This window comes from Lissotriton helveticus, chromosome 1_1 (assembly GCF_964261635.1).
Source record: "Lissotriton helveticus chromosome 1_1, aLisHel1.1, whole genome shotgun sequence".
In the NCBI taxonomy this organism is placed as follows: domain Eukaryota; kingdom Metazoa; phylum Chordata; class Amphibia; order Caudata; family Salamandridae; genus Lissotriton; species Lissotriton helveticus.
The window spans coordinates 2,110,391,767-2,110,403,997 of NC_136057.1; the positions used below are offsets into that span (position 1 = coordinate 2,110,391,767).

Below are 12,231 nucleotides of genomic sequence, written 5' to 3' on the forward strand. Positions count from 1 at the left end.
GGTACAGGGCACTGAAGCTTTGCATCGTGCATGCCTTATCTCGAACCATATGTTGTCGAATTCGACTATTTCACAAACCACTTGCTTTGGATTGGCGAAGTCTAAAAAACTAAATGCTACTTCTCTTCCTGATTTGGGTTAATACCCCACATGGTACAATCACACCGATTTGTCCCTTAGTGAATTACAGTCTCTGCTGCTAAATTCGTCTTATAACATTTCCAGTTTGATTCCCAAGGTTGATTGTTATGGCAAAAAAGTTCTGATTTATGCCAACATAGTTCTCTAGGTCTGGCCGCTGGCTATACACAGGTGAGGGTGGCTCCCCATTTTGAAAGTGCCCATACTGTTACTACATGGTCGGTAAGCAAATTATGTCAAAATTGGCTTAAACATTCCACCTTAGCGTCAGTTAAACTCCATTTGTCCAAATTAAATGAAGATGTTGATTTGAATGATTTTGTTAAAGGCCCTGCAGCAGGCAGGTCAAAAAGATGGCTCTTTGGGTTATATTCGGTTTACAACAAAGTTTGAAACTATCTCAAATAGAAGCAGATTCTAGATTACGTGAAATCAACCAGGCTAATTTGGAAAAAGTGCTTGCAGTTGTTGATAACAGCATTAACACCCTTTCTTCCTGAATTTACACATTGGATAATATGGTTTCATCTGTTGTTGATATCGTACAGGATGAAGTGTCTGTTTTGCATCATGGTCAAAATCAATAAAGTTCCATTATGCAATTTGCTTGGACATTTCTAATGTTAAAGGCTGGTAAAGTGCCTTGGGACTACATGAATACCTCCTCTCTATTTTTACCATTTAATCGGACTGTGAAACAACAATTCATGTCTATGAAGGATGCTGCGTTTTCACTTTTGCATATTGAAAAGTCAGAACCATTACCTTTTTCTGTTGCCGAACATTCAGCTGTATGGCTCATTCATGGGTTAATAGCATTGCCTTTTCCATTATTTAAATTCGATTCATGCATGAAACACTATGCCATAGGCAGATATGAACCTTTGGGTTGCACTTATCTCCATGAAGTTTGGTCTCTGCCAGTCACCTAGAAGTGCCTGAGGGAGGGTAAAGAAGTTTATTTAAAGGGTGAAGATTGCACTTCAACACCTGATCACTCATTGGTTTGCAGGAATATCCAATTGCAAGGCACTTGCAATTCTGACGCACCAAATTTAGCATGCATTTTAAAAAGAAATCCGGTCCCCGCCATGACTCCAACTTTCACAACGTTCTTTTTTTTTTTGTCGTAGCCCAGGTGGGCGTCGACGTCCCACCATTTGGTGTACCTTCGGTGACGTCGGCGTGCTTCCGGCGGAAGCTACCACCCTTGGGCGCCATCTTCGGATTCTTTTTTCTGTCTTTTTCTTTTGTCTTTGTAGTGAATCCATGGCTATGTTTGTTAATCGTTTTTCAACGTTAGTATTTCCACGTATCATGTAATTGTTCCAACTTGCTTTCTTTTCCATCTGTTTCCACCCTCTTTTCCAGCCTCATCTTTCTGGCGGAGGCGGGTGGGTTCGCTAGTGAATCCAGAAAGATTTTCAAGCTGCAAAACTACACCGACAGGTAAGAAACTATTTGTTTTGCAGCGTGAATCTTTCTGGATTCACTATGCTGTGCATAGATTTTGTAGCGGTTTTCGTTACTTTTGTGGCGGTTGGGTGGAAGATGAGCGTTGGTTGTTGAAAATATGTTGAAGCACTTTTTGCCCTACTTGTGCTTCTTTGTTCATCTGTACATCCACGCAATAGTGCTTAGTGAAAGTGTGCACTGAAGCCCATGTTGCCGCCAGGCATATGTCCTGAATTGGTGTGTTGGCCAGAAAGGCAATTGTTGCTCCTTTCTTCCTGGTGGAGTGGGCCTGTGCTCCTCCTGTTAGCTCCTGGCCAGCTTGTTTGTGGCAGAATTGAATGGTCTGTGCGATCCATCTAGCTATGGTGTTTTTAGTTACTGGTTTGCCCATATAACTGTTTGCGAAGGACACGAAGAACTGTTTAGTCTTCCTGTGCTCCTTTGTTCTTTCAATGTAGTGCATCACAGCCCTTCTTGCGTCCAGGGTGTGGAGCGACCTCTCAGCGCTTGTGGTGGGGTCTTGGAAGAAGCTAGGGATCTGAATACTCTGATTCATGTGGAACCTTGACACCACCTTTGGCATGAAGTGAGGGTCAGTTCTCATCACGACCCTGTCACTGTGTATCTGGATGTAGGGTTCCTGCAGTGTGAGAGCCTGCAGCTCACTCACCCTTCGTAGCGAGGTGATTGCTACCAGAAAAGCAGTCTTCATTGTCAACATTTGCAGTGATGCTTTATGGATGGGTTCGAAAGGTGCTTTCATGAGCTCCGTCAGTACCACATTTAAGTTCCAGGCCGGTGGCGGCATTCTTTTAGGCGGCGCTATTCTTTTAGCTCCTTCCAGGAATCTTTTTACGACTTGGGATGTGAAGAAGCTTCTCCCTGTTTCTCCTCTTGTGTATGCCACAATCGCTGCCAGGTGCACCCTCAGCGAGGATTAGCTTAGTTTAGCTTTAATTAGGTGCGTGAGGTACCTTAGCACCGTGGATTCCTTGGTCAGTTTCCTTTGGAGCTGTTTCTTGCAACACCATTGAGTGAATCTTTTCCATTTTTCCCCATAGCACTTGCGTGTGCTGGGCCTTCTTGCCTCTCGCAGCACCCGCAGGGTGCTCTCTGGTAGTTTTAGGTGTGCGAATTCTAGGTCCTCAGGAGCCAGGCTGAGAGGTTGAGGCTCTCTGGCTCTGGGTGTAGAACTTCTCCGTTTTCCATGGAGAGTAGGTCTCTTCTTTTTGAGAACTTGTGGGGTGGCCCCTGCGCCATCTCCATTATCTGAGAGAACCAGGTCTGTCTGGCCCATTGTGGTGCCACAAGGATGAGCGTCATGATGCTCTTCATGCATTTGTTGAGAACCCTGGAGATCAATGGTATCGGGGGAAAGCGTAGGCAAATGTTTTTGACCAGCTTATCCATAGGGCATTCCCCTGGGACAGTGCCTCTGGTTGCCTGGATGCAAAGTATTGGCATTTTGCATTCCGGTGTGTTGCAAATAGGTCTATTGTTGGGGTGCCCCATTTCCTGAATAGACTCTGTTTCCTGACTGTTGAGTTCCCACTCGTGGGACGCTGATGTCTGCCTGCTGAGCCAATCCGCTTCTACATTGTCCTTCCCTGGCAGGTGTATGGCTAGCAAGTCTATTTTTAGTGGTATAGCCCATTTCCAGATCTCCTGTGCCAAGTTTGACAGAGGGAACGATTGAGTTCCCCCCTGTTTGTTTATATAAAACATTGTTGTGGTGTTGTCGGTTTGTATTAGCACCTTCTGGTTGTACAGGTGTCTCTGAAAGGCCTTGAGGGCTAGCAACACAGTTTTCAGTTCCAGGTAGTTGATGTGCCTGACTGCATCTGTAGGGCTCCACAGACCCCTCACTCTGAGCCTGTTCATGTGTGCACCCCACCCCTTCTGGGATGCGTCTGTGGTGATGGTCACTGTTGGGTCCGGTGGTGTTAGAGGTTTCCCTTCTGTTATTCTCTCCTTGGTCCACCACCTTATCTCTTCCTGCACCCTGTGCGTTACAACCACTAGATCCTCCCAACTTCCTGTAGCTTGTGACCATTGTTGTTGCAGCCACTCTTGGAGTGGTCTCATTTGCAGGCGTACATTGGGGACCAGGTGTATGCATGATGCCATCATCCCCAAGATCTTGCTCACAGTCCTCACTGTCAGAGCTCGCCCCTTCTGGTAGTGACGTTTCTCCCTCAACAGACAGAGCGTTCTCTTCTCGCTAGGACTCTGCATTGGACGGTGTTGATCTGGGCTCCCAGGAAGATCTTCACCTGCTCTGGTTCCATCGAGCATTTTCCCCAGTGTATGGAGAACCCCAGGTTTGTTAGCGTTCTTGTCACCTGTTCTGCATGCTCTTTGCATGTCCTGTAACAGCTTGCCTTTACCAGCCAGTCGTCGAGGTAGGGGTACACGTGTATCCCCATTCTTCTTAGATGTGCGGCCACTGCTGCGAGGCATTTGGTGAACACCCTTGGTGCGGACTTTAGGCCGAACGCCAGGGTCGTGAATTGGTAGTGATCCTGGTTTACTGTGAACCTTAGCATGTGCTTGTGCTGCCTGTTCATGGGGATGTGCAGGTACGCATCTTTGAGGTCTATTGTAGACAGGAAGTCCCCTGCTTTTATTTGTGGGATGAACTCTTGTAGGGACGTCATTTTGAAGTTTTGACGTATTTGTTCAGGAACCGTAGGTCCAGGATGGGTCTTTGACTTTCGTCCACTTTTGGCACTAGGAAGTAGTTTGAGTACACTCCCTTGTTCCGTTCTTTGAAAGGAACTCGTTCGATGGCCGCTTTGAGGAGCAGTTCTTGGGCTTCCTCTTGCAGTAGTTGCAGCTCTTTTCCTGAGTGCTGTCTTTTCTTTGGTTTTCTGTTTGGTGGCCTCTTTTCTAATTCTATGCAGTATCCGTACTGCATGATTTTGAGTATCCACTTGTCTGTTATTTTGCTCCACTCCTGGAGAAAAAATCTTAATCTTCCTCCTACCGGTGTTACATGTTCCTTTGTGTATTGTCCGTGTAGCCCTCTCCTCTTTATTTTCCCGTGCTCCTCCCCCGGAGGGTTTGGGTGGTGGGGCACCTTCTCTCGTCTGAAGTCACTTAGAGGGGGGTTCACCGCCTCTCCTTCTTTGGCCTCGTCCATTTCCTCTTGACCGAAAGGACTGGCCCCTGCTTTGGTAGTTCCAGCCTTGCCTCTGCTGGCCCTGGTGGCCCTGGTTGTCACTCTGTTGCCCCTGGTGGAAACTTTGGTGAGAATCTCCTCGCTGATTTCCACCTCTGCCGTTCGGCCTCCGTGTAGGAGTGCCCCTTCTCATCCCTCTGAACTGCAGGGCCCCATGGACCTTGCCGTCTCGTTGTCTTTCTTCAGTTGGGTGAGCTTATCAACTGGGGCTCCGAACAGTGTTTCACCGTTGAAGGGTGTGTTCAGGATGTTGTTCTGAACCTCAGCCTTGAATCCTGAGATCCTGAGCCAGGCTTGCCTTCTTTCTGTGATGCCTATAGCCATCAGTCTGCTGGATGTTTCTGCCCCATCCAAGGCTGTCTTCAGGCATGAATTGGAGATGCTCTTCCCCTCTTCCACAAGGTGTGATGGCCTCTCACGGTATTGTTCCGGAAGGTGCTTGAGCAACTGTCCCATCTCCTCCCAGTGCTGGTATTGATGCCTATTCAGGAGGGCGTTGGAATTCGTCATCCGCCAGTGCGTTGCGGCGTTCCTCTCAATCTTCCTGCCAGTTAGATCCATCCTCCTGCTTTCCTTGTCAGGTGGGGGTCCGGACGTTGTTGGGACGTTTGCCCTTTTCCTGGCTGTTGCAGCTATTATAGAATCTGCTGTGACGGATCCCTTGATGTAAGCTGGGTCTTGGGAGGAGAATTTGTATTTCTTCTCCGTCCTCGGCGTTACTGATCTGCACGTAGCCGGGTCCTTGAAGGCTTCCTTCCCCTGGTCTGTGATACTCTTGAGCATGGGCAGGAACTGGCTTCTTGTCTGTATGGGGAGCAATGTCTCGAGCAGGAAGTCTGCTTCTGGCTTCTCCTCTTCCATCTTAACCCCATAGGCTGCTGCCGCCTTTCTTACCACCTCATTGTATGCCCTAATGTCATCCGGTGGTGAAGGCCTCGAGGGGTATGTTTCCACCGCCTCCTCTGGGTTTTCGGCCTCGATGTCCTGCCATTCCTGGTCTTGGGCCGTCGAGGAACCTGAGCCGTAGCTTGACTGCTGTTCCCCGTAATCCCCTTATGTATAGTAGAGGTCTTCCTCCTCTTCGTTCTCCGAAGGTTCTGGGGTTTCCGGCGGCTCTTCGACGTCTAACTCCTCGGGCTCCTGTACCTCAGCGACGGTCATTGCCGGCTTCGAGGGGATCTTGTAGCTCTCATTTTTTCATCGAAATCCTTCCTTCTCTGAAGGATGTTCTCCATTTCGGCCTCGAGCCTCTTTCTCTTTATCTCTGCGGCCTGTTCGTCGTCGAGCGTTTCGGCCGCCCTTTTCGGCGGCACCGTCGACATCGAAGCTTTCTTTGGCTCCTTTTCTTTCGACGTCGAAGTTGAAGTCGAGGTCGAAGTCGAAGGCCCTCTTTCGGGTGCTTGCTTCGATGACCTTTGCTTTTCGCTGGTCTTCTGCCGCCGGGAGTCCTTCTCGGAGGATCCGCTGGGCTCTTTTTCGGAGGATGCAGCTTCGGTCGTCGATTTGTTCGACGCCGGTGCTCCTTTCGAGGCTTTGGGCTCAGACTTTCGAGAGTCTGCCTCTGGTTTTTGAGGCCCTGTGGGAGTTTTCGGGGTCGTAGACTCTCCTACCTTTTCAGGCATTTTCTTATCGGTCTCAGCGACCGTGAAGTCATCTGGGCCTTCGGCGATGTTGTCCTCATCGTCTGTGGAGAGGCCAAGTTCATAAAGCGTCGAGGCTTGGCCCTTGCACTGCATCGTATGATGAGCCGTCCTCTGTCTTTCTCGAACTCAGAGTGTCTTCGGCTTGAAGACGGAGCAGGCATTGCAGTCTCTGCTCTCGTGGTCGATAGGTAGGCAGAGGTTGCAGACTGGGTGCTGGTCCTTCTGTGCGAAATTGTGGTGGCAGTTCTTGCAGAATTTAAAGGGCGTCTTGTACATCCCTGCGCTCAGGGGGCCCCCTGTGTGTGCATTCCTCGAAGTACGTCGAAGATTTAGAGATTTTCTCCTTTCTCCGTCGTCTCCTCTCTAAAGGTCCTCTTCTCCCGATCTTCTCAGGTCTTCTCGGTTGAAGATTTGCAGTATTTTCTCCTATCCTTCTCCAAAACTTCTTGAGCTTCACGCGACGATCCAGACCCAACGGCGGAAAAAAGAATCTGAAGATGGCGCCCAAGGGTGGTAGCTTCCGCCGGAAGCACGCCAACGTCACCGAAGGCACACCAAATGGTGGGACGTCGACGCCCACCTGGGCTACGACAAAAAAAAAAAAGAGAAAAAAAGACTACGATTCCGGACCCAACCACCAGATTGCGGAATATGCACAGCATAGTGAATCCAGAAAGATTCACGCTGCAAAAACACTCACGCCGCGGTGCATGCCCTTTTGAATACTGATCTCCCCCTGCATTTCAGTGCCTTGATTCACACCATCTTCAATGCCTCGTCGACCACAGGCTTGGCGCACTTTTTTAAAATTGTACGTTCTGGCTTTGAGACTGCATTCCAAACTATATTTGGTGTGATACCGGCATTTTTTCCTTCTATTTTTTCCAGGCACTTGGGCGGTTTACCGTTAATTCTTGCCTTGGCTGCCGGTGTACTGCTGTTAATTTGCTTGCTCAAAAATGGCTGCACAATTTGTGTCACACGACAACCTGCCCCGGATTCGTAATCGAATGCTGGAATATTATGGAGTGTTACCGCTGGCTACTCTGAGTGTGGCTTATGGATTATCTTTCCGTTTTTCGTACTTTACGTGCGTGCAGCCTGTCTTCCATTGCCTAGATTGCAGTTTTGAATGGGCTCTGGATTTGTGTGTCTGCCACACGGTGTCTCCTAACCCGGATGATGAGCTACTAATGATTCCCTTAGTTGCTCATGAGTTAGACTGTTCTGGTATTGGAATAATGGACTGTGCAGCGGCACATGGGGTCCTAGGCAATTGGAATATATGGATTGCAGCCCATGACTTTCTGGCACTCAGTTATCTCGAAGAACACCCGAGTTGTCCTCTGATTGTGCTAGAGGCTCCGGCTGTTGAAGAACATGTGTGTTCCTTCCGATTATTGAATTGGATGGCTGAAATGTTTTCGGATGAGAACAATGACTTCCTCTTGGAGGCAGCTGCAACGTACTGTGCCTATATGCTTTTGGATTGAAGTTGCTTGGTTTCAGCTTCAAACACATTTTGGGCTCGTGATTTTCCCATTTATTTTTTACTCTATTTATATTCTGTGCTTTGGACACTATACAGCCCCTGCTTGGTGTTGAGTGGCAAAAAAATGTTGTGGTTACTAATTCGGATTTTTACTCCCAATTGTCCAGTTTGGCAAATTTTGAACTTGGTTCTGTCTCACTCGAACTCTGCGTTCAAAATTGCCCCCCTTTCTGTGCGTGTTCCGATCAAGGGAGGGTGTAGTGAAGGAAGGGTCCTGCTTGCACTCATTGCTATGTTCACATAGGCTTATTAGAAGTTTAAACGCCATTTTACCTTTTTGCTGCTTTTGCACACTACACTACATGTAACTGCTGTTGTGAGCTAGGTTCCATGAAATTCTTCACATGAGAATGCTTGTTTTCAAATATCCCTAGACTTACATATCAACCTTAGTCTGCACAGTGAGTTCTGAAGCCTCCGAGGTTATATATATATATATATATATATATAATATTAGGTGTTATCCGGGCTGATCGGCTCATGCCCTAGACATAACATGCACGCAGCTTTTGTGTTTTATGGAATTGTAACAATGCTGATTGTATTATTATTATTAATCATATGCCTGCTTATGTTAGCAAAAATACTGCATCTTAGAGCACTTTGTTAAAATAAATATTTTAAACTTTGTGTTTCTTTTTACCCATGTTGTGGACTGGTATGAGAATATAACGAAAGTGTTCTTGATTCCCACCATTCCTGAGTGTATCCTAAGTTGCATGTTCTGGGTTGTCTAATCATTGGTAACTTTGCTATAGGACGAAGAGCTAATGAGACACTGATGCCAGTCGGTTACGGGGTTCTAGGTACTGAGGTGAGTTTTTTGGTACACCACAATTCACTGAGATCCTGGGTCTCTGTGCACAGTTCTGTGAATGAGCAGAATCCCTGCAACAGAGTAAATAACAGGAACCCAGATGGTATCACAAAGACAGGCCTAGTTTTTTCAAATTAACACTACGGGTGTAATGTGAACAATGAATCTCTCGTCATTTCCGTCTCTGCTCTCCTAGTTAGTGAAGATGTGCTGCTTAGAGTTGTTAAGGGATTAGAACCCTTCCATACAGGATGGCCAGTGTGGACTTAAGGAATGTACCATTTCAAGCGATAGTTTCTGCAATAGGTTACAGGCAGGCAACCAGAAATAATGGAAAATAAGGATGGTGGTAATGAGGAGATTGGATCAGGAGTGATCACTAATTACAGGCTAGCATGCATGTTAAACATTGAACACTATCACCTGCTCATCAGAACACAACTGGTGTGGTGAATACAGAAAAAAGAAAGATTCTATCTGGACGGGACAGAAAAGAGGATTGAGGGGTATTATGCTCTACACTTGTGCTCTGGAACTTTAAGTGTTCTTCAATGGTCAGTTGGCTGACTGCTTATCTTGCCTCAGTGACACAATTGTGTGCTGAAGAGCTCCACTCTTTATGAGAGGATTAGATACCCAGCTCGGAGAAGAATAGAATGACCTGTGGAAACCTTGTCTTGAGAGATATGTAGACACAACAAGCCTTCCCTGGAAGCTGTGCGACAAACTAGGAATAACTTTTCCTGCACCAACAAGAAAGTGTGCTTTTTAAACGTTTGTGTCCACCGAAGGCCACGGGAAAGCACCTACGCTCCCTTTGAGAGGTAAGACCGGGAATTCCAAGTTCAACGTTAAAACAGGACCACCAAAAAGTAGTAGCTGACATTTCAAAGCCTTTGTTTGCTACAGCATGCTGCCTTACCCCACTGTAACTGAGAAACAAAAACATGACTAAGTTAGAACAAATGACTTGATACTGGGACAAGGTAATAAAGAAATCAGAGCATTTAAGCAACATCGGCGACTCCAGAATCCAGGTTTGTCTAACTGGGATTTCATGACATCAAAACTGAAGGCGATGGAGGGGACCTAGACTCGACATATCAGACTTACTGGGACCCTTGCATAGTACAAAATGCTGCCATGCTTCACTGGATGAGTTTGACTTCCAGAAAAATGGAAGCCCCACAGTAGAACATTTAAGTGGTGGTCCTCTCAAGGCTTACCTGACACCGCTCCATCACTAATGTGTAATGCCCTGAAATCGTTCTTAGGTACCGGTCAACTGCAAACTTTGACTCTGGCCAGTACTTTGTTATTTTTTGACTCTGCTTAAATCTGTTCTGCATTTCTGTGGGGTTAAGCCTACAGCTTGTGCAACAACGTGTGAAGCAAGATCTTCTCAGTGATCAGGCATTTTGACCTAACAAGCTCGTCTCATTAAATTGACCCTATAAACTTAATGAGACGAGCTAGTTAGGTCAAAATGCTTGCTCCCAAACTAGAAATTCTAAATCCCACACAACTGTCTGAATGGCATCTTGTAAAACGAAGGAGTAGATATTTCAGGATCAAATATTAGGGTATTGATCGATTAGAGATAAATTGTGGCAAATCTTTTGGCTGGTCTCTTCCCAATTATATAATCCTAAACTAGTAACATGAATGTCGATTAGAATGGCAAATAAAACCTAACTGTGCATTTTAGCCCTTGAATTCTTACAAACCTCCACATGTTCAATTATTAACTTAATATGAGGTGACGTGATTAATGTTATTAAAACGTGCATATTCGTGTACCTTCACACCGTGGTAATAAACAGCATTTAACAAAATAGGAATCTAGTACTGCCCCTTCCATCTCTTTCCATCTCCTAGATCAAAAATGTTGCACCCCATGAACAAAGATAAAACCAGTTTCATAGTCATTGTATACATTGTTGGTGAATGGGCGTTATATTAGAACACAACAATGACTCAGCAAATCCAGAGGTAGTTTAAACTATTTATTCTTCAAACTTAGAGCTACAACCATAGTTTATTATGAACATTGCACCTTCTTCGGTTTACCAGCTATCTACAGATAGAGATCTTTTGCTACAAACTGAAGCAGTAGAACAAATCCATCATATTCCCTTCTGCATAGTCAGTCAATAAATGATGGGGATTTGAAACTCAATTTGTTTACCGGTTCGGAGACCTGTATCACCAATGGACCATGATATTTATAAATCGTAGAGACAGAAACCCAAAAAAGCTTTTTTTATTTCAGAATTATAGAAGACAAATAACCTCAAGAATATTGGAAAATGGTTTATTTTCGCAATTACAAGTGTATTTTCAAGTATTTGCCAAAATACAATTTACTAGAGAGCTACAAAAGAAATTGAAATAAAGTACAATAAGAAATTGCCATTTTCTACAGTATCTTTAAATACTACCGTTCACGGATATGTACAAAATGCCACATAAAAGTCTTCTGCTTCGGAATGTGTGCCATTTCTAATCAGTTGCCTTTTGCAACACCCTATGCACATAATTCCACCAGATGAAGGCTCAGTCGCAACACTTTATAGACCTTTTACAACAGCAAAATGCAAATGGGATTGAGCAGAACACCGCCTCAGCATCTTACAGTTGTGGTAGTTTGTCAACTGGGGTATCAAATTTGAAGTCTGCAGGGAAGAGATCTGGGGCTCGTGGGTAGATAAGTCTGTATGACTGTCGAATGGTAACATCAGCAACACCAGCAATGTCTCCAATTTCTAAAAACATTAATGAAATACAGGTTTAAAATGTTCATTCTACTCTGAGTCGTTACTACATTCTACCTCAGAAATTGTATTCTATGCATATAAGAAAATTGTACTTTATTATTAAACAGGTTTTCCGGCCATGACATTTATTTTGTACCATGCATGTCAGTAACGCACTGGATTTCTCAGCGTTGGTGCAAGTCTTCTGCATATAGGCCCTATAATCAAGATTGCACAGGTGCTCATAGAGTTCAGCATAGTTAATTTTGGCATCTTGAAATTGTGAGGCATGTTCTTCATTCTCAACTGCAGATTTTTCTAACAAAACCCAGACTGTTCTTGATCAAGGAGGACAGTTTTGCAGGCACATACTACAGTATTAATGGGTACCCCTCACACCACGGCCTTAGAGGCCTCCTATTCGACCAGCGGCAAGGAGACCGTGTTAGTATTCTCAGTATCAATCATGTTAGCCATGGTATGCTTAAATGCTCCATCCTCCAAAAGCTGGGGCTGCAGGCGCCAGGTAAGTGCAGGGGCGTGGGGTAGGGGACCCGACCTCACGATAGTTGAAGTTCTAGAGGATTATGATCAGAGAGTGCCTTAAAGGCCTCTCATTTCACCAGCGGCAAGGAGACATTGTTAGTATTCTCAGTATCAATCATGTTAGCCATGGTATGCCAAAA

General features: G+C 45.6%; 1 protein-coding gene across 1 annotated transcript in view; it reads right to left on the minus strand.

The window, feature by feature from the left end:
- Positions 1-11,089: 11,089 nt before the first annotated feature.
- The window catches only part of GTF2B (general transcription factor IIB), a 130,781-nt gene continuing 129,639 nt past the window's right edge, over positions 11,090-12,231 (minus strand). Inside the window, exon 7 of the mRNA XM_078645982.1 lies at positions 11,090-11,554. Within this exon, the coding sequence (XP_078502108.1) occupies positions 11,421-11,554 (134 nt within the window). The 3' untranslated portion in view covers positions 11,090-11,420. The remainder of the gene's footprint in view (positions 11,555-12,231) is intronic.